Source organism: Giraffa tippelskirchi, chromosome 7, assembly GCF_054371585.1.
Source record: "Giraffa tippelskirchi isolate mGirTip1 chromosome 7, T2T-mGirTip1v1.2.pri, whole genome shotgun sequence".
Lineage (NCBI taxonomy): Eukaryota > Metazoa > Chordata > Mammalia > Artiodactyla > Giraffidae > Giraffa > Giraffa tippelskirchi.
In genome coordinates, this window is record NC_137281.1 from 121,339,330 (window position 1) to 121,362,804 (window position 23,475).

The window sequence follows — 23,475 nt, forward strand, 5'->3', positions numbered from 1 at the left end:
CTTGCAGTCCAAGGGACTCTCGAGAGTCTTCTCCAACACCACAGTTCAAAAGCATTAATTCTTTGGCGCTTAGCTTTCTTTATAGTCTAACTCTCACATCCATGTATGACTACTGGAAAAACCACAGCTTTGACTAGATGGACCTTTGTTGGTAAAATAATGTCTCTGCTTTTTAATATGCTGTCTAGGTTGGTCATAACTTTTCTTCCAAGGAGCAAGCATCTTTTCATATCAGGCTGCAGTCATCATCTGCAGTTTTTTTGGAGCCCCCAAAAATAAAGTCTGTCTCTATTTTTCCATCTACTTGCCATGAAGTGATGGGACCAGATGCCATAATCTTAGTTTTCTGAATGTTGAGCTCTAAGCCAACTTTTTCACTCTCCTCTTTCACTTTCATCAAGAGGCTCTTTAGTTCTTCTTCACTCTCTGCCATAAGGGTCGTGTCATCTGCATATCTGAGCTTATTGATATTTCTCCTGGCAGTCTTGATTCCAGCTTGTGCTTCCTCCAGCCCATCGTTTCTCATGATGTACTCTGCATATAAGTTAAATAAGCAGGGTGACAATATACAGCCTTGACATACTCCTTTTCCTATTTGGAACCAGTCTGTTGTTCCATGTCCAATTCTAACTGTTGCTTCCTGACCTGCATACAGGTTTTTCAAGAGACAGGTCAGATAGTCTGGTATTCCCATCTCTTTCAGAATTTTTCACAGTTTATTGTGATCCACACAGTCAAAGGCTTTGGCATAGTCAATAAAGCAGAAATAGATGTTTTTATGGAACTTTCTTGCTTTTTCAGTGATCCAGCAGATGTTGGCAATTTGATCTCTGGTTCCTCTGCCTTTTCTAAAACCAACTTGAACATCTGGAAGTTCACAGTTCATGTATTACTGAAGCCTGGCTTAGAGAATTTTAAGCATTACTTTACTAGCATGTGTTAATTCTAGTTTTAGATATATTCAGTGGGACCTTTGAAAGTCAACCAACATGTGACAGTTCTTTGCCATACTGGATTGTTCCCTGCATTGCTGGACCTCTCGTATCCCTGACACTTGCCCTTTAAATGCAGGTTAAGTATTCATCCCATCCTTCCTCCCAAGTTATCCCTAAAATGCCTTCATATATCCAAAGGATCCATCAGGCAGTATGTGTGCTGAATGAATGCAAATTAAAATTATTACTATGTAAGACATATTTTGAAATGCATTTTGGGGGGAAAGACTTATTTCACTGTAAAAGCAGGTTAATGTGAAATTTTGGTCATCCATTACTCTCTTTGTTAGGATGGCCAGTTTAGATTTTGCTGTACTTCTGTAGAACAGGGGTCTATCTTTTTTACCTTATCCTGCCTTTAGTGTAGGACATTATTGTAGATTCTTTGCCTAGTGAATGTGATGTTAATTTACATCCAGCTGGTACAAATTCCCTAGGAAAAAGTCTTCATTGAAGAACAATAACCTCTTTTGATTTTATTATTTTTAGTGGGATAAAGGAATATTTTGGGTTCTGGTGACTACAGCAGGGTGTGAATGAGAGAATGGGAGGAAAAAGAAAAGAATATCAGAAATTCAAGGGTGTAATTGTTGTGTCACAAAAAGGCATATAAAATCCCCCACATAAAACCCACAAGAGCATATGGTTGTTTTTCTTATTCTTCACATAGGATATATTATGAATTAATTGTTATCTTACAAATTGAACAGCTATAAGAAATTCTTTCCTGTCTAGTGACAAATGCCTGTTTTGGACATAAGCATCTCACCTAGTCATTGTGTGAGCCTCCCAGTATTAACATCTATTCCTGGTTACTCTTTCTGTTTGGTATTTCTATGTTATGAAATCTACTACAAAATAGAATAATTTAGGCACAAACATGTTCTTTTGGGGACATTTTTTAATCAGCCCTTTTAGATTTCTTAACACCTCTATGTGATGCATTCTGTTCTTTCTGTATAGATAACCTCTCTGAGCTCTGTCGACATCCTTCTCACACACATACACCTTTCCCCTCTTCCTAGGTAATACTTGTTCATAGCAGACTAGGATACACTAATCAACCTGACACTCTTCTCTTATAATTTATTACCCCTCAACTCCAAGAGGACAAATTTTTGAGACAAATTCATACGCCAGGCATGTTTTTTGTGTAAATTTAAGGTGTTGTCTATCTTCCCTTCCACACAACCTTCAAATTCTACCTGTTGCCTTTCCTGTGGATACATATAACATCATTGAATAGTCTTTCTGGATTTTGGAACTTTCTTCTCCCTTGGATTTGAGCATTTCTGATACTTTAAAATCTTTCTTTCCCTACGTATTCCTGTTATGCTCTTTCCCCAACGCATATTTCAGTATTTCTTATTCAAGACAATACACACACACACCTACTCCGTAGACTGTGACATTAGTTTTTTTCAGATACCTTGTATATCTTGTATTCAGGATTTCAGGTACAGGACATACTTACTTTATAGATGCTTAGTGAGACACATACTCTATTGATAATGCTGTTAGACTCTTTTTTCCTTATTTTCATTAAATGTAAATTGTGCCTTTTCTGAAAGAACATATATGCAAATGCCTGTACAAGGATTGAAAATACTTATTTTCAAATTATGAGCACATTTACTATTACAAAAGAATGTTATGGTAGATTTATTTTAAATTTTTACCAGTTAAAGAGAGTAATGTATTTACTTTATTTCTGTTTGTATTTGTGAGACAATTTTATTGTTGCAACTCCTCCAGTGAAAACAGTTTGCTGCTAGTTTTAAATTCTAGACAAGCTTTCTCTACCTCTTACCTCTTCTATTTTTTTTTTTTTTACCAGCTATTTCAGAGAATTCAGGCTAATTTTATTACCCTAGGTAAAAATTTAATAAGAAAGAAAAATCTGCTTCCAAAGTTCAAATAAAAATTGCTTTTGTGTGATCTGTAGTTTCAGATTAACTGTATCACAACCTTTTAAAGAGATAATTGAGAAATGACTTACTAATAAAGATAAAAGGGGAAAGAAGTCATGTCATAATATATAAATGGAGATGTTAAATTCATCTGTGTTTTATTTAGATGTCCCTGGTAGATTTGGGAAAGAAGCTTTTAGAAGCGGCACGAGCAGGTCAAGATGATGAAGTTCGTATTTTGATGGCTAATGGAGCTCCTTTTACTACAGACTGGGTAAAGAATGATTTTAATGTTGTGGTTTTTTTTTTCTTGTTCTCACTTTTTGTTTTTCCAGTTAAAAGTTTAGTCAGTATTGTGTTTGTAAATGGTGAAAAGTAATTTTTTTCTTTGCAAATTTGTTTGCAGTTTTAGAATTACAGCTAGCTTTTTAAAGAGAATGGTTCATATAGTTTTTTTAAAAAAATATTGGACAACCTTATCCAAATATTCTGTCCAACCATGGATTTTTTCCTTAAATTATGGAGTTGAGTAATGTAGGATGAATGTAAAATATAGCTGCTTGAAATTTAATTTAAAGGCCTTATAAATAGCACAGGTAGAATTTATAATTCAGAAAAAACAAATTTGGTGTTAATGTTACAATTGATTCTAAAAAGTAAAAATGTTTGCATTTCAACTGATACTTGTAAAACTATTACAAACATGACCCAGAAGGAAGAAAGGAATGGGAAGGAGTTCTTAGTAATTATAGAAGGCAATTGTGAAGAAGATAAAAACCATAACTATTCATTTCTGCAGGTAAATCAAACAGGATGTTCTTGGTAGTATGGAGGGTTAAGAATCTGGATTAATTCTCCCACTGGTAATGACTAAAAATTCCAGAGTTTTGATTTTGTTATTTTTAGCTTACTTGTTCCATGTTATTTTTTTATTTTTTATTCAGAACAAATTTTTTTATTATGGAAAATTTCAAACACATTAACCCCTGCATACCCTTCAAAAATTATCAAATCAAGTGAGTCTTGTTTTCTCTGTAGTCCTACTTACTTTCTTTATATAGTATTATTTTAAAGTAAACTTCGGGAACCATTTTGTTTCATCCATAGATTTCAGCACCTGTCTTTAAAAGATAAAGATTTTTTGACTGAATATTAAAAAAAATATATATTGTTAGTCCACCAATGAGTTAAACAGGAATTATCAACCTGAAAAACCAAGCGAAGGCCAGAGCCAGAGAAATTTCGCACTCAGAACATTTGCTGACTCAGTACATTTATTTGCCTGTTGGTTTTCCCACCTCCCTGGCATAGGTGACTTTAGATGAAGACCTGAGACTGCTCACAAAGAGAAGTCTTATAGAGATCCTTTTCCCATAACACTGGAATCCCAGAGAGATGTACCTTCATGGTAAGGGTAAACCAGAAATACCCCCTCCTTCCTCCTGCCTGCCCTTGCCCTTGTTGTTGGATACTGCAAGACAAATGAACCAGCCTGATCTAAGTACCAAATGGAGAGAGGAACATTTTTGTTGATGTGAATTTGGAGTCAAATGTTTGTGGCCTTAACTCATAAATACTTACGTATTCTGCAAAACCGTGAAGTAAAAAATGAATTTAAAGTAGTCTTTGGACTAGAGGTTTCCCCAGGTGTCTGACATGAGCAAATGAATATCCTTTCTGGAGGGACCTACTTCATCCCAGGCTTTGTATCCACAAATGAAATTCCACGGAAAATGAATGGTCAAAAATAATTGAAGACACAGGGACACGAAGCAACTTGGATAACAACCCATTGGAACAACAGATAGCATTAAGCGGACTTATAAGGGCTGTAGATAAGATTTTAATAACAGATGAGGAGCAGCTGAAGAGAAAATTAGTTAATTGAAAGGTAGAAAAAAAAATCATCCACAGTGCAGCACAGAGAAAAATAGAAAATATGAAAGATGTCAGGAGTCATGAAGGCTAGTGTGTGAGAAAGTCTAACATATATCTGATCATAAATCTATAAGAAGAGTAAGAATAGGGATGAAATTATTTTTAAAAGATAATGGTTTAGATTTTCTAAGACTGGTGAAAGATGGTAGCTCACAGATTCAAGTAACCCAGCAAATCTCCAGCAGGATCAATAAAAACAATCAGTACACATCTAGACACATCATAGTGATCCTGTAGTACATCAAGACAAAAAAAATCCTTCGAAACACCAATGAGGTATCAAATCACACCTGTTGGAATGGCTATCATCAAAAAAATCTACACATAACAAATGTTGGCAAGAATGTGGAGAAAAGAAAATTCTTGTGAACTGTTGATGGGGATGTAAACTGGTGCAGTCACTATGGAAAATGGTGTGGAGGTTCTACAAAGAATTAAAAATAGGACTGTCATGTGATCTAGCAGTTCCACTCCTGGGTATCTTATCTGGAAAAAATGAAAACTCTTAATTTGAAGAGCTGCATGCACCCCAATGTTCATAGTAGTGCTATTTATAATAGCCAAGATATAAAAGAAATCTGAGTGTCTGCCAACACACAAATGGATAAAGAAGATGTGGAGTATTACTCAGCTATAAAAGAGAATGAAATTCTGCCATTTGTAGCAATGTAAGTCAGAGAAAGACAAATACTGTATGATCCCACTTGCTTGTGGAATCTAAAACTAAAAAAATGCATATAGCAAAACAGAAACTGGATTCACAGATACAGAAAACAAACTAGTGGTTACCAGTAGGGAGAGAGAAGCCAGGAGGGACAAAATAGGATACAGGATTAAGAGATACAAACTACTATGTATAAAATAGATAGGCAACAAAGATATATTGTATAGCACAGGGAATTGTAGCCATTATTTTATAACTTTTAATGAAGTATAATCTATAGAAATACTGAATCACTATGCTATATACCTGAGACTAATATAATACTGTAAATCAATTATACTTCAATTAAAAAAAATAAACCTTGAAAAAACAAAAAAAATCTTAAGAAAAATTAACGTCAATAATACATAGAAATTCCCATGACAGTAATGATAAAGAAGATAGGGCAAATGGCTTGATATGGTACTTTACTAAAGCAAAAGTTTAAATGACCAATAAACATGAAAAGATGCTCAGTTACATTAATATTGGGCAAATGCAAAGTAAAATCATGAAATACTATTGCATATTCACCAGATTAGCAAAAACAAAATGAAGAAGTCTGGCAGTACCAGCTACTGGTGAGGAGATTCATATATTGATACAAACATTTTGGAGGACAATTTGGCAGTACCTTGTAAATCTGAATATGTACCTGCCCTAAGGAATAGCTATTGAACTTCAAAGAATATTCCCAAAGGAAACTCTTGTTCGTTTACTTGAGACATGTATAAGACTATTTTTAGAAGCAGCATTATTCATAATAACAAAAACCTGGAAATTTTAATGTTCAGCAATAGATTGGTTAAATTAATTGTGGCTTAGTCACTTGGTAGAAAGTTACAAAGCAGAGAAAATTAGTGAACCACACTTAAATTCGTCAACATGGGTGAATCTTATGATGTTAAGCAAAAGAAGGCAAGTCTTGGAAATACATGAAGTGTGAAAGTATATTACTTAGAGATATATAGTAATTTTTAAAAAAAGCAAAGTAAAACAATGTTTATTCCAACTTCAGGGATTGAGGAAAGGGTTTTTTAGGGAGTGGCATGTATGTAGGAAGATTTTAAATTTTTGGTAATGTTTTATTTCTAGACTGTGATGGTGTTTACCTTATTTTTTCCCTTCAAATTACATAAATGTATGAATATACATATGTATTTTTTGTATCATCAACCAAAAAGGTAAGGTCTCAAAAAGAAAAAATAAAATAAACCTTATATCATACTAAGTAGAGATCATGGCTGCTAAATGGGCTGCTGAGATACTTATTAAATATTAGAATTTAAGAGTATAGAAAGGACCAGTTTAAGAGACAGAATATGAAGAAAGAAAGGACTGTTTAAGAATCTTCTTTGATCTGCTGGAATGACCATCCCTTAAAAATACAAGGCTTTTAATAGTAATAAAATAAGTATTCCAAGGGTAAGTGATTTCCATTTTTACCATGTATTAAGAGCACATGCCTAGCTTTGTATTATGACTCTTGCTGTGTGACTTCAGGCATATTAATAACCTCTTTGTACTTAGTTTCTTTTACTGCCAAATGAGGATAGTAATAGTACCTATGTTATAAGGAGATTGAATGAGATAATAAGTGTAAAGGCCTTAGAATAGTGCTTGCTGTGGAAACAAAAGCCTTAGTTGCTATTATTACTGTAGTGGTCTTATCATGTGTTCTAGTGAACTATCTTGGTTCTTTAAAATGAATGCCTTGATAATCGTAGAGTTGTAGGGACTTTCTGTACTTTTAAATGCTTGGGATATAATTCTAATTTTCACCTATTAAAAATTATACCTCTGATAAAGCTCTTCTTCTCATATTAGTATGTATTTCCCCTGTATATTATGAATGTGTTTATGTAGTGACTGGGCCACATGGAATTAATTTCAGGAGAACTGGGCTCTGTTTTGGTTCTTTTTTAAAAAAAATTTATTGGCACATATAGTTGATTTACAATGTTGTGTTAATTTCTGCTGTGAATTTTGGATCTGTCTTAATTCACCTTTGGCAATGCACCTCAAATCAGATTTTTCCCTTGAAAAATGACTGTATGAACTCCTTTAAAAAGATTACTGAGGTGCTTTAATTCCTATGAAACAGTTTAATGTAAAAATACACACTGTAAATTTATTTGATATGAGTTTCGTAGATGAAAAGAAGTTTTGTGTGAATAGTATAGGGAAAACATCTTAGTACTCAAAAATTTCTCAAACTCTAATTGCTGATGAAATTAATTTTGTTTAGACTATTTATCTGATAAAAAAATAAAGCATGTTTGTATTAAATGAAATATTGACTTTTCTTCCTCACTGAGAAACGAATGGGACTTCTTGAAGGTTCCTTTGAAGAGACTGTGAACAGCAAAAATTACTCCTTTTCAGTTTTGAGTTACTATTGTTAACATTTGATAAAAAGATAATCTGTTTGCTCTGTGGACACAATATATAAAATAGAAGGTAGAAATAGAAGTATATTTAAAAATGACTATACATGTGAATTTTTTTTTTTTTCTTGTGGTGTAGCTGGGAACTTCTCCACTTCATCTGGCAGCACAGTATGGACATTATTCCACCACAGAAGTACTACTCCGAGCTGGTGTAAGTAGAGATGCCAGAACCAAAGTGGACCGAACACCATTGCATATGGCCGCCTCTGAGGGCCACGCCAGCATAGTGGAAGTTTTGCTTAAGGTATGTGTTCTCTTTTTGTACTTTGCTTTTGAAAGTCAGCCCACAAAGGTGTATAAAACCATGGTGGTTTTGTAAGAGGGAGAAGGGAACTAGTTTTGTTACGGGCCAGGGTCCTTGGACTCCTTAATAGAAATTAGTAAGAGACCAGACAAGAAATTCAGGCAGGGCTTTTTAGGGACTTGTGCTTCAGCATGAGGGAGTAAAAATAGGTAACAGGTTCTCTTGCTCATTCTCTGAGGAAGGAGAAGCTAGTCCCTTAAATAGAGTGAGGGTAGGGGCCAGTCCAGCCATTAGGTAGGAGGGGTTGCTTGAGTGTTCTGCCCTCCCCCTTGATGGAGCTGTGTATAGTACCCAGCTTTTGCTCCTGAACACCTCAGAAGTGGCAGTTGCGATTTTGGTTTCTTTGTATTTAATGTTCATAATTTACCCCAATAGCACAGGCAGTTATTTTTAGTCCCTATAGTTTCTTTGTATTCTGTTGCTGGAGGAGATATTTGTCCAGGTGTAGGCACTGCAGCAAAGGGTCTCAGGTCCCAACCTGTCTCAGTTTTATTGAATGTCTGCCTTTTCTACCCCTGTTATCTTACTTTTTGTGTGTAAGCATTCATTTAAATGGAAATTATCTTAAAGTTTTATTTTGTGGAGGGGGGAAGACTTCTATGTATGTTTTTAGTTAAGTCAGACAGTTGATTTCTTATATCTTGGTCTTGGCTATGGTCAGCGACCCATAACTTTGTCTTACTCAACACATTTTAAATGTACATTGAAGGGATTGTTAGTTTGGATAATTAACAAACAAACAAACAAATAGTATGGACAGGGTTTTTCTTTAATCATCTAAATGCCAAAGAGAAAATTATGAAACAGAGAATGTTATATGTAGATATTCTTAATCCTTTTTATTCTAGCCTCTAGATCAACTTATCTAAAAAACATACAGTGTAACCCACAAATATGAATCACATGTAACTCTAGATTTTCTATTAGCTACATTTAAAAAGTAAAAAAAAGTTTTTCATATTATATTTTATTTAACTCAGTATATATAAAAAATTATTTCAATATGAATCAGTGTAAAATTATTACTGAGATGTTTTACATCCTTTTTTTGGTGTGATGTCTTTGAATTCCAATGTATTTATATACACAGCATCTGTATTCAGACTACATATGTCTAGTGACTACCATTATGAATAGTGTACCTCTAAAAAGATCCCTGGAGAATCCCACAGACAGAGGAGCCTGGTGGGCTGCCGTCTGTGGGGTTGCACAGAGTCGGACACGACTGAAGCGACTTAGCAGCAGCAGCAGCAGCAGAAACATCCCTATTAATTCATTATATTGCACTGGTTTTGAAAGCAAAGGATATTTGTGTAAATAAGGGGCTGGAGGGTTTTGGAGGAAGCCATATAGTTTTCCTTCACTCCTTATGCCATTTTAGCCCTTCATGCTCATGACTGGGTGACTGAAAAAATAATTGCTCTACTCCTGAGAAATGAGAAAGAAGGCAGTTGGGAAAGCCAACAGGATAGGGAACTGACTAAGTAACAGATGTATGGTGATTCTGGGAACAGGTAGATTATTCGGCACACAGAAGAGTTGATCATGTTAGTAGCAAATTCTTGGTTTAAACCACAGTGGTTAGTATTTTCATATCAGGACTTTTTTATATTTCATATTTTAGAAATTTCTTATTTTGAAATATTTTTATAGCATGGTGCTGATGTTAATGCAAAGGACATGTTGAAGATGACAGCTTTACATTGGGCCACGGAACACAATCATCAAGAGGTGGTGGAACTTTTAATCAAGTATGGTGCTGATGTACACACACAAAGTAAATTTTGTAAAACTGCATTTGATATTTCAATAGACAATGGAAATGAAGATTTAGCAGAGATACTACAGGTAATTTTTGGCTTTAAGTTAAGAAAATAAAATAGAAAATAAAAAAGAAAATGTAAAGATCTCTGTCATATGGATGATTTAACTATTTAGCTTATAGGTTTTTTTTTAATTTATTTTTTTATTGAAGGATAATTGCTTTACAGAATTTTGTTGTTTTCTGTCAAACCTCAACGTGAATCAGCCATAGGTATACATGTATCCCCTCCCTTTTGAACCTCCCTCCCATCTCTCTCCCCATCCCACCCCTCTAGGTTGATACAGAGCCCCTGTGTGAGTTTCCTGAGCCATACAGCAAATTCCCGTTGGCTATCTATTTTATATATGGTAATTTAAGTTTCCATGTTACTCTTTCCATACATCTCACCCTCTCCTCCCCTCTCTCCATGTCCATAAGTTTATTTTCTATGTCTGTGTCTCCATTGCTGCCCTGTAAATAAATTCTTCAGAACCATTTTTCTAGATGCCATATATGTGTGTTAGAATACAATATTTATCTTTCTCTTTCTGACTCACTGCACTCTGTATAATAGGTTCTAGGTTCATCCACCTCATCAGAACTGACTCAAATGTGTTCCTTTTTATGGCTGAGTGTTATTCTATTGTGTATATGTACCACAACTTCTTTATCCATTCATCTGTCGCTGGGCATCTAGCTTGCTTCCGTGTTCTAGCTATTGAAAATAGTGCTGCCGTGAACAATGAGAAGCATGTCTTTTTCGACCCTGGTTTCCTCAGGGTATTATTTAGCTTATAGTTTTTCATTTTGGACATTATTTTGGACAGACCTATTCCTCTTTCACTTCCTTTCTGTTCATTACTGTTTATTTTCTTAATTATAAGACCATAGTCTTTGCATGTAACATTAGAAGATTAGATAAAGTGATGACTTTCGGTATTTTTAAGGTTCTGAATTCCTTTCTAGACATTTTATTCTATTAATTATTTTGTTGCATGTTTGGATACTATATCATTTTTCAACTCTGTTGTCCTCCCACTGAAGTTTTTTTTAAGTAACCATAATAATGTCCCCTTGGTGAGTAATAGTAGTCTTCATCATTCTGATTGGTTTATTTTTTCACCATCCTCAAAAAAGTTTGTTTATAAACACACTTATTTATGGCTTTTGGACAAGTTTTCCTAATAACCAGCATTACTTTTCTTTTCTTTAGCTAGACAACATTGATGTAAATTATCTTCTTTACTTACTGCTTCTTGTTCTTCTTCCCAGTAGAACTCTTCTATAAGACCATATGAGTCTATTGAACTTAAGCTAGTTACTTAAAATGTGTTGTATATTCAGGGATATAAACACATGCTGTGCTTCTTTCAATTTTTTTTCTTCTAACTGCAGTTTGGGGCCTAGAATTGAGGATGGAGAACAGTTGGGAAGGATGTGCTTTATATAGGTAGTGTTATATATTGCCAAACATGGTAGAGAACATAATTTTGATTTAAGTAATTTGTTTTCTGTAACTACAGGGCAGCAAAATATCTTTCAATTGTAAAATATATGTGTGTGTATATATATATATATATATATATATTTTTTTTTTTTTCTTTCCCCTCCACACAGCTTGCAAGGTCTTAGTTCCCTAGCCAAGAGTTGAACCCTACACCCTTACCATTGAAAGCACAGAGTCCTAAGCACTGGCCCACCAGGGAATTCTCTCAACTGTGTTCTGTAAAAGTCTTTCAGATACTAATTTCTCCTCACATGGGATTTTGCTGCTTTACCTAATCAGGAAACAGGATATAAATCCATACCTATGATTTACTTCTGTACTTTCAGTAGACCATAAACAAAGTTTTCCATTTATATTATATAATTCTTCTTAGATTACAGAATGTTCCTTTATATTTGTGTTTGTATGATATTAAAAGTCTGTGCTGTATGTTCTGGTTGTAATTCTGAAAAACAGGTCTGGTAATTTGTCGCCTAGATTGCTATGCAGAACCAAATCAACACAAACCCAGAGAGTCCCGACACTGTGACGATACATGCTGCAACACCGCAGTTTATCATTGGACCTGGAGGGGTGGTGAACCTAACAGGTCTGGTATCTTCAGAAAATTCATCCAAGGCAACAGGTATTGAGATGCATATAGGATAGCTGTTGGGATTTTATGCTTTAGTAGGTATACATCCTTTTAAGAAAGGACTGTTGGAGAATAAGGGTAAGATTATATTAGCCACCTTGGTTTTCTTTCTTATAAATGGCAAAAATCAAACTTTTATGAGAAAAGTAATCTAAAGAAAGGTGATATTGCAAAACATACTACAATATGACCTTTCAAAAGCTAATGCTACCCAAGCTTGTTTTCACAAAACTAATATTATCTAAGCTTCACTTAACAGTCGAATAAAGTAAAGTAGTTTGTCAGAGAAATGCACTAGATTAAATTCCTTAAAGATTCAAACCTGTTTTCTCCTTTCTTGTAGATGAAACGGGTGTATCTGCTGTTCAGTTTGGAAACTCCTCTACATCAGTATTAGCTACATTAGCTGCCTTAGCCGAAGCATCTGCTCCATTGTCCAATTCTTCCGAAACTCCAGGTTAGAAAAATAAGTCAAAATGTGTACATCAAAAGTTGGAGATTCAAATATTGACAAAGGCCAGGAAGAAAATTTAAAAGGCGAAAGGGGACAGGGTTGAGGTTATGGCTATCTAAGAAGAGTTGAGCAGGGTGAGGGTGCACATCCTATTCAGTTCTAGCTAATTTTACTAAGATGCTCAGTCAGTGTTGCCAGGTTCTGTTTTTTTCATGGGAAGCTGAAAATCTGGGTTTCAAAAGGATATAAAATTTTGGTAATCAGTTAGAATTAATTAAAATTAGAAGCAAACTTGTATGATTCACCAGAAACATATCTACTTACCCAATGTAGCTTTGTTTTACTAGTCTGTGACTTTGTGTAAAAAGTAGATAAATATATATGAACTTGCTGTCTTTCTCATAACTTTTAATTTTGGGCAGTTCTATTAGAATGACATAAAATCTTAATGACTGACAAAACTAGGAAATAGCATAGCAACAATCACCGTTATTGGGTAACCTGAGGTTAAATGATTACAGACAATATTAATAGCCAGTTTAGATAAGGTTTACCTTATATTATATTATATTATATTATATTATATTGTATTATATTATATTATAAGGTTTACCTTATTAAATTCGGTTGGCCAAAAAGTTCATTTGGTTTTCCATAAGCTATTATGGAAAAACCCAAAAGAACTTTTTGGCCAACCCAGTACTTAACCAAACAAGTTCTTGCTGTAATTATGTAAGTGAAATTTTTTTTTTTAATTAGAGAATTTTAAAAACTCCACAAAATTATTTTTATTACTGTAGTTTAAGCCAGTATATTTGGACAGTGCTTATGAAAGTAAAGAATAATTTGTTGTTATTCATTATTTAAATTAATGTTTTTTAAAAATGTGACTAATAATAATAACAACAACAGTTCACTGCATGTTTACTGTGTGTGCTTTCAGTTCAGTTCAGTTTAGTTTGGTGTGTGCTTTGCACTGTGGCAAACATTTTACTTATGATCTCATTTAATCTTCAAAAAGATTGGAGGTAGATATTACTGGATTTGTGTCTTTAAAGTGATGATTGGAGGATGTATTTTTTAGGGAAGAGAGTACCTCTTTCCTTTCTCTCTCTCTCTCTCCCTCCCTACCTCCCTCCCTTCCCTTCTCCTCCCCACACCTCTACCCCCAACTAGTGATAGTAAACATTTTTTCATTCTCCAGCTTCTTTAGCATTATAATCAGTGTTTGAATCTAAACCTTTGTATTTGGGAAGCTGAAGATTTTTCTGAATCCCTTTTGCCCCTTAGTAGCTATGTGCATCATCCTGTTGACCTATGACAAAGGATCTCTTCAGAACCTTTGTAATTGCAAAAACATATCAAAAAAAGTTAATTTCACTGGTGGGTTTCTATTTGATTAAACTTGTAAATTTTTTTGCCTTTATTAAAGTACATATCGCTGTAAATGAATCCTTTCTTCAAAGTCAGCTGGAAGTTTTGGCATTTAGACATTTGACTCCATGAATTGGTCATACCAACTTTTCTTCAACCTTTGAAAATGTTATGTGTGGTCTAGTCTGAGAGAATTGGTAATAATAGTTGACTTTTATTGCATATGACTTACAATCTTCTGTGAACACAATAATTTTTCATTTCACTGCTACATCATGGTGGGATCTTTCTGAAGATATTTTAAGAGTTTGAATTAAGTTTAAGTTCAGGTGAGTACATTAACACCAGTGTAAACAACTCAGCTGAGGTGTGTAATCACATAAAGAAATACCTTCTCACAGGTTGGTTTGCACATGCTCAGTCAAGTTATTTCTCTGCCTCTTGGCTATCTAGTTTCTGTTGATATCAGTTGTCAGACTCATCCTAATTTAGAAATGTTGTATGTTTTTCAAGGACATCTCAGGATCTGGGAAATTAATTAATACTTCCATTTATGTATGATGAAATTGAGGTTTTGTGAAGGTTAAATAGTTTTGCACAAAGTAGCATGGCTATTTAGTGATGAAAGGAAGTTCGTGCTCAAGGTCTGACTTATTCCCAAGTTGTATGTCTGTGACTACTAAATACACTGTTTCCTCTATGCAGTTTCTTCAGGTTATAATTTGGTTTGTGATAAGAATAAATATTTGTAATTATCACTACTTTTACTTCTGAGGTATATCTGTTGAAACAGTCTGTTGAAATAAATGTCTTCCTTTTTGCCTGTTTTAAATGTCTGAAGAACAAAATATAAGAACCCTCAGTACACTAATTGGTACTGCTCAGATTCTTTCCTTTTACTGGTGCTAAGTAGTACAGCAAACATGTCTTCTGATACTATATAACCAGACTGTAGCAGCAAGTGAACTGCATTTGAAATGGAGCTAGCTGGCATATATGGTCCTATATATAGAAAATTGGTGCTTATGATAGCCTAGGAAACCATGCTGTTTCATTTTAACTATGGCTTTAAAACATCTTTCATGATTATGTTAGAAGCATCTTTGATGTATAAAACAAATCTTAATGTTAGTTGAATGGGAACATCATAAAGGAAATTAGTCTAGTATAATGCTTTCACTGTGAAACCCAATGATACCTCTGTCTTCTTGATGTTACAAGCAAATATAACTTCAGATTGCCAGTGTTTGATTAGAGTCTGTTACTGAATTACTTCCTTACTAGTATTTTTATGTAAATATTTCCAGTTTTGTTCTTTCCTCATAAACCTTTATTTTGCTAAGCATTTAACTTGTTTGATTAAAGTTTTAATCTCCATGCGTACTTTTCATAATTCTTTGTCTACTAGAAGTACAAAAAAATAATTTGATAAGTCTCATTATACCCTGATGAGTTTGGTGCTAATGTTCGTTTTTATTAAATTGGTTTTTTGAGAACTTTTGTTTCAGTTCCTGAGTCCATAGGCCTATGCTAATTTTCATAGTTATATTAAACAATTACTAGCTCTATCTTGGTACAGGTGAGGCCAGAAAAAGATGATGAAACAATTGATGTAAGTCATAAATTTAATTTGGCATCTGCCTGTAATTCAGGAGACCTGGGTTCGATCCCTGGGTTGGGAAGATCCCCTGGAAAAGGGAATGGTTACCCACTCCAGTATTCGTGCCTGGAGAATCCCATAGACAGAGGAGCCTGGTGGGCTACAGACCACAGGGTTGCAAAGAGTCAGACACAACTAAGTGACAAACACTTTCACTTTCGATGGTTAATATGTACAGGGTTCTTGCTGTGAGCTTGTCCTTGTGCTGAGTGCTTTACTTGCATTATTTGCATTATGTCATTTTGTTGTCACAATAGTCACCTAATTAATATACTGTCTTTGACCATTGACTGAGGCTTAGTTTTCAGCTTCAAGGTTTCAGAAATATTTTAATATTACATCATGAGTTAATATAAGGGACTACTCACTCGGCAAACTCATAAGAAAGTGATACATCAATCAAAATGCTAAGTTATTTTTAACTTCTTTGTAAGGGAGAATACAACTGTCTTTTGATACATGAAATTAGCTCATTTTGGAAATAAATCAGTGAAAACATTTCCAGCCTCTAAAAGTATGCAGGGCTTCCCTGGGGGCTCAGTGGTAAAGAACTTGCCTGCTAAGCAGGACATGAGGGTTCAATCTCTGGGATGGGAAGATCAACAGGAGAAGGAAATGGCAACTCACTCCAGTATTCTTGCCTGGAAAGTTCCATGGACAGAGGAGCCTGGTGGGCTATGGTCCATGGGGTGGCAAAAGAGTTGGAAATGACTTGGCAACTAAACAACAACAACAAAAAGTATGCATCCACAGTTTACAAAATACTTGTTTAAAACATCCTTTATAGGAACTTCCCTGGTGGTCCAGTGGTTAAGACTCTGCTCTTCTAATGCAGGGGATGTGAGTTCAATCCTTGGTTGGGGAATTAAGATCCCACGTGCCCTGTAGGAGGGTTCAAAATTTTTTTTTAAAAAATCAAAAAAATAAGTAAAACACCCTTCATAATGTTGGAGTGGAATAATTCAGGAGAAATATCAGGCAGCTCAAACATTAATATAATAGTTGTCATTTTCTGTTATTAAAACTAGTAGAATTTTTGCTTGGAAATAGTTGGAAATGATCTTGTTAATTTATGTACCCAATGATTAGAAGGCTGTATTCCTTTAAATATTCTGTGATTCAAGTTTTCTACTAATTTAATCTCCTCTCAGTTATGTAGTTTGAATTAATATGATAATAGCATAGGAGCAGCTTTCTTGAATTTTGTTTAAATCAGAGTCACCTTCTCAATAATTCATTTGCCCCAGTTCTTTCCCAGTGGATTCTGATTCAGTAGGGTTAGGGTGAGGCCCTGACATCTATATTTTTAATGTGTTCTCAAAAGTGATTCTGATGGCACACCAAAATTTAAGAATTTGATGCAAATTTTAAAAGATCTATTTCTTACTACTAATAAATAGGATATAATAACTATCTAAAGATTGTGACTGTGCTACAGCAAAGATTTGCTTGAATAATATATATTCCTTATTTATCTCATTTTTATGTGTAATTTAATATTTATCAACTATTTATGGGGTGCATAGGTGAATCTCTACTAAGGAAAAGATGTAGGAGAGAGGAATGGCTTTCTTAATAGCTTTAATAGTTGAATATGCTGCTACTTTGGAATAAGAAGATGAAAGCAAAACTATACAAAAGAACTATCAAAAAAGATCTTCACTACCCAGATAATCACGATGGTGTGATCACTCACCTAGAGCCAGACATCCTGGAATGTAAAGTCAAGTGGGCCTTAGGAAGCATTACTACGAACAAAGCTAGTGGAGGTGATGGAATTCCAGTTGAGCTATTTCAAATCCCAAAAGATGATGCTGTGAAAGTGCTGCACTCAATATGCCAGCAAATTTGGAAAACTCAGCAGTGGCCACAGAACTGGAAAAGGTCAGTTTTCATTCCAATCTTAAAGAAAGGCAATACCAAAGAATGCTCAAACTACCACACAATTGCACTCATCTCACATGCTAGCAAAGTAATGCTCAAAATTCTCCAAGCCAGGCTTCAACAGTACGTGAACTGTGAACTTCCAGATGTTCAAGCTGGATTTAGAAAAGGCAGAGGAACCAGAGATCAAATTGCCAACATCTGTTGGATCATCGAAAAAGCAAGAGAGTTGCAGAAAAACATCTGCTTTATTGACTACACCAAAGCCATTGACTATGTGGATCACCGCAAACTGTGGAAAATTCTGAAAGAGATGGGAATACCACCTGTTGCGAAGAACTGACTCATTTGAAAAGACCCTGATGCTGGGAAAGATTGAAGGCGGGAGGAGAAGGGGACGACAGAGGATGAAACGGTTGGATGGCATCACCAACTCGATGGACATGAGTTTGAGTAAACTCTGGGAGTTGGTGATAGACAGGGAGGCCAGGCGTGCTGCAGTCCATGGGGTCGCAAAGAGTCAGACACAACTGAGCGACTGAACTGAGTCACTGATACTGCTACTTAATCTTTTTAAGAATTGATTTATCAAGGAGCAAGCTTCAAGTAATTAGGATATAATTAAAACAAAAATGTGATACTGATTGTCAAAATCATATGTCTCAAATTGACCTGAGAAGGATGTTATCATGTTGAGCACTTTAAATATAAAACAGTAATTATTCACTGTCATAGTCTATAGATTCAGTAGGGTTTATTTATCTGTAACTCATGTGCCTCTTATAAGTTTTCCTTTATTTGTACACACTGTTACTTGATATACTGATTTCTGCCCAAAGAGATTAGAAAAATTGTATAGATTATAGCAACTGCTATGAAATTGTATCTTAGCAGGTGCTGATTAGTAAGCTTTGGTAAAATTTTTATTTAAAGAAAATATTACTGACCTCTTTATAAAAAATGTATATGTATGTACACTCCGTCTTTGCCAACAAAAGTCCGTCTAGTCAAGACTATGGTTTTTCCAGTGGTCATGTATGGATGTGAGAGTTGGACGGTGAAGAAAGCTGAGCGCCGCAGAATTGATGCTTTTGAACTGTGGTGTTGGAGAAGACTCTTGAGAGTTTCTTGGACTGCAAGGAGATCCAATCAATCCATCCTAAAAGAGATCAATCCTGGGTGTTCATTGGAAGGTCTGATGTTGAAGCTGAAGCTCCAATACTTTGGCCACCTCATGTGAAGGGTTGACTCATTGGAAAAGACCCTAATGCTGGGTAGGATTGGGGGCAGGAGGGGAAGGGGACGACAGAGGATGAGATGGTTGGATGGCATCACCGACTCGATGAACATGGGTTTGGGTAGACTCCGGGAGTTGGTGATGGACAGAGAGGCCTGGCGTGCTGCAATTCATGGGGTCGCAGAGAGTCGGACACGACTGAGCGACTGAACCGAACTGAACTGAACTGAACTCTGTCATGGGACTATTTAAACTAAGGGAATCTGTTTCTTTTTCATCTTTTAACTCACTTCTAAGTTAAGAAGGTTTCTATTATATTTGCTGGAAGTTACCATCATGGTGCTTGATAATTTTAAGAATTATATTTGTCTTTTGTCTGATATTTCATCTTCTTATACCAAATGAGTCTGATTTGCCTAGTTTTGGTTCATTTTTTCTCTTTAGTATTTAGGTTCTTCTGCTTTATTTGATTTGTCACAGTAGTTACCTAGCCAGGTAAGAGATTTACCATCAGAAAATAATGTATGAGTTCTATATGTTTAGACACAATTGACCATTTCACTTGACTGGGAAGTTGTGCAGAGGTTTCATTAAAATGTGCTTCTTTATTTTCTTCTTATGCTCTGATTTCACTAATTTTGGAAAAAGCAAACATCTTCCTGAAACATACATATTTGAAATGTTCTCTTAGTATATTTTCCTGTGCGTGAAACTAAAGGGAGTTTAGTTAGGAGTCTGTTGCAGTCACCTGGGGAAGAAATAATGGTAGCATGGATTAAGATTTGGCAAAGAGATAATAAGAAGTGAATAGAGTTGAGAGTTATTTGGATCATAGCTTAGTTGTTAAAGAATCCACCTGTCATGCAGGAGACCCTGGTTCAATTCCTAGGTCGAGAAGATCTGGTGAAAAAGGGATAGGCTAGGCTACCCACTCCAGTATTCTTTGTCTTCCTTTGTGGCTCAGCTGATAAAGAATCTGCCTGCAATACGAGAGACCTGGATTCGATTCCTGGGTTGGAAAGATGCCCTGGAAAAGGGAAAGGCTACCCACTCTGGTATTCTGGCCTGGAGAATTCCACAGTCCATGGGGTCGCAAAGAGTCAGACACGACTGAATAACTTTCACTTTCACTTTATTTGGATGTAGAATAGGAAGTTAAAATTGTTAGATGTAGGCCTTACATATACAGTGTAGTTGTAGTCCTTTTGAAATTAACTCTCATAAAACACTATTTTATGGCTCTTGTTTGCAGTCTTATATTGATGTTGCATTGCTTAGACTTATTTTTTTTCTTGTGGCCCAGCTTTATAATCCCTTGATTAAATGAATATCGGTGACTACCCTTCTTTTTGTCTTTAGTGCAACTTTTTATTGACTAATTGTTGATACAGTGGTTTTTCCAAAGGTATATTTAGTCTGGTGGCTGTTGCCCTCCTTTCTCCTAATAGTGAATTGGCTTTCAGGTATAAGTTAGTGGAGCTCATAATATTGTTTTGTTTTTGCCTGTTTTTTTTTTTTTTTCAATTTCAGGTTTGAATTCAGGGGATAATACTTTTGAAATGTTATGCTTTTCTTCAGTAAGCATAGTTTCTATTTTATTGTTGAAATGTTTACATACATAGAATTTTCAGTCTTTTAAGAATACTTCAAAGACAGTTTTTTCCTTATCTTAGTTGAATTTTATGTCATTAAAATTCAAAAGTTATGTTGAACAAGAGGTCTCAAATATTTTCAAAGATGCTGCAGGTTATCTAGCCTCTCTTTGTATATTACAGCTTGACTTTTAAATTAGCAATGAATATTTATTAGTTATTTTATCTAGGGGTTTTATATTTGGATATATCTGTGGATGTATAGTTTTTTTAAATGACATTCTTTGTAAAGTTTTTAGGTTTTCTCTTTCATTCTTATATGTTTCAACACTTCACTGTTAGGTTGTTCTTAGGATTACTCAGGGGGTACTTTGTTTCCTTACATAATTGGTTCCCTTATAATTTTTTCTCAATTCCTCGCCAAAGTACAACTTAAAGCTTTTTAGATGAAAGGCCAGAACTCTGTTATCTTAATGACAGTCATTGCAAAGAATACAAAGATGAAAGTTCTTGAGTTGTGTCTTGATTACGTGTGATCTCAGAAATTTCTTACATATGATTATGTTTTAGAAATATCTGCTACTTATAGGTACCATTCATCTAGAGTGAACATTTCTTTTTCATATGGATACTTAAAAGAAAAATCAAAGCAATAGTTAATTTGTTTGAAAACTTCAGTAGTTATTCTATTGAATATATTACTGTTTTATGCCCTACATTTCATTTTATAATTATCTTCCTGAAATTTTCTTAAGTGCTTGGTGATAAAGTGTAATTATAGTTTAAGACAAACAAAAATGAGAGAACTGAAAACATGAAGATTGTGTGCATTTTGAATATCATCTGTGGTTTGTATTGTGATCTCTGATTACCCAAGTAACAGAGTCACAGAGTTACAGCCATATCTCTTGCCATGAGTTCATCCTTGAAAACTAGGGTCCCAGTACCTAGCTTGCCTTTTTTTGTTTAAAAAAAGGAGTTTGTTTAATTAAGGCATATCTGTATTTAGTGAATCCTGTGGTTGTTGATATCCATGTTGTTCTGCTGGAAGTTGGTAGTAGCTTATCATGTTTCAGAGTAAATGTGTATCTGAAGGGTAGCATGACTTCAGGAGAGAATTATTTTATTTCATTACACTTTTGGTAAAGTGTTACCTCAAATAACACATTTCAGAGAATCATATTTAGAAATAGTTTTTTTTTGGCATTTCCTTTTTCAGAATTAGTTATATTAAAACTTTTTTTCATAGAAAACTTGGAGGATGAATTTTATACCTTGTACCTGTATTCACACTTGTTAACATCTTGCCACCACTGCATGTTCACACACAGACACAAGCTTTTATTTTGCCAAATTATCTGAAAGTAGGTTATAGGCATCGTGGCACTTCATCCTTAAATTCTTCAGCATGTATCTACCAAGAACAAGGACACTTCCTACATATTCACCGCTCCATTATATTTTCTAAAAACATATACATTAATTTAGTAATATTACCTGACATGTGATTCATATTCAAGTTTCCTCAACCCCAAAATGTCCTTTATAATGGTTGTTTTCATCTGGGATCCAGTCAAAGTTCACACACTGTATTCAATTATTTTGTCTTTTGAGTCTCCCCCAAACTAGGATAGTCCTACTGTATTGCTTGTTTTTTTTTCTTTTTTTATACTTAAAAAAGTTTGTTTTATTTGGCTATGGAGGGTCTTAGTTGCGGCACGTGGGATTTAGTTCCTTGACTAGATTTAGCTCCCTCTGTTGGGAGCACAGAGTTTTAGCCACCGGACCACCAGGGAAGTCCCCCTTGCTTGTTCTTTATGACTTTGAACTCTGTAGATTCATTTGAACATTTTGTTTCTCAGAAACATTTCACCAGTGTTTTTTTTAAACATCCATTGGTGATGCTTTCTTAAATAAGTTATTACACTTGGGGTTACAGTGATAATTTTTCTTCTTTTGTTAATTAATGTCATTCTTCTATCAAGAAGATCCTAGTTCTTTCCCCCTTTTTCATGAGATATTATCATGGATAAGTGGATTTTTAAAAATTCAATGTGTTATAATCCATTTGCTGTCATTCTTCCTTTTGATGCCTTTTTTAAAATGTGTAACATATATATAGAAAAATCCATTAATGTATAGTTTAATGAATTGTCACAAGGTGAGTACTCTTGTCTAATCTCATTGCTCAGTTCATGAATGGAAAGTACTCATTATGTATACTGTGTCTGATTTATACCACCCAGCATTTTTTTTTGTCAGATTTATCCATGTTTTGTAGTCACTTTAATTGCTATGTAGTATTCCAGTGTGTGAATCTACCATAGTTTGTTTATTCATTCTACTTCTGACAGATACCTGATTTGTTTCAAGTTTTTGACTAATATGAGTAAAGCTGCTATGAATGTTTCTGTGTATATCTTTTGGGATCAGTAGTTGGGTATAGAATTTCCTGTGGGAAAGGATTTTGGCAATTTCTTCACCTAGGCAAGACCTGGAGTGCTGCTGTTTTCAGCTGCCAGAATCCTGTCTGAACCTTTCATAAAATACTGAGAGCATAGTTTTGAATTTTAGTTAACTTAAATGTTAGTGTATTATTTGATATCCAACAGTACCAGATCTATGTGCCACTTATTGTAAAGGCAGCCCTTGCTCACACAATGCAGAAAGGGAATGCTGTTTCTTCTGTCTGCTTGAGAAGTACAGAGCACCATGTTTTGTTGGATGGGAAATGTATATCAACTCATTTGTAAATTTAGATGGAGTATCACCACATACAGTATTTTATTTTTTGGATTTTAGAATTTTATTAGGATAATATAAGTACTTTGTCATATTTGTGACCTTAGGAGATCTTACAAATTTTGTACCTCGTAGAACTAAGTGAGGGCAGTTTATTTAAACCATGTATGCATAGATAGCTGAAATTCCCTTATTGTGAATTGTGAAGCTTGTAATCAGCTGTTTATATAGGTATCTACAGCACCACTAGAGACTGAATTTAAAAACCATATAAAAGCTTTCCTGTA

The 23,475-nt window shown here is 34.7% G+C and overlaps 1 protein-coding gene across 50 annotated transcripts in view; it reads left to right on the forward strand.

Moving 5' to 3' along the window:
* GABPB1 (GA binding protein transcription factor subunit beta 1) overlaps nucleotides 1–23,475 on the forward strand; it is a 63,185-nt gene that overhangs the window by 30,007 nt on the left and 9,703 nt on the right. For 30 of the 50 annotated variants that reach the window (XR_014059115.1, XR_014059112.1, XR_014059119.1 and 27 more), the window contains 5 exons: nucleotides 3,072–3,179; nucleotides 8,073–8,240; nucleotides 9,954–10,148; nucleotides 12,089–12,236; nucleotides 12,589–12,702. Coding sequence is in view for 40 of the 50 variants with exons in the window: in XM_081508338.1 (XP_081364464.1) it covers nucleotides 3,072–3,179; nucleotides 8,073–8,240; nucleotides 9,954–10,148; nucleotides 12,089–12,236; nucleotides 12,589–12,702 (733 nt within the window). In the remaining 10 variants the exon portion in view is untranslated. Of the gene's footprint in view, nucleotides 1–3,071; nucleotides 3,180–4,216; nucleotides 4,314–8,072; nucleotides 8,241–9,953; nucleotides 10,149–12,088; nucleotides 12,237–12,588; nucleotides 12,703–23,475 lie in introns of all 50 variants that reach the window. The other 20 variants (XM_081508351.1, XM_081508328.1, XM_081508335.1 and 17 more) reach the window with 3 other exon arrangements.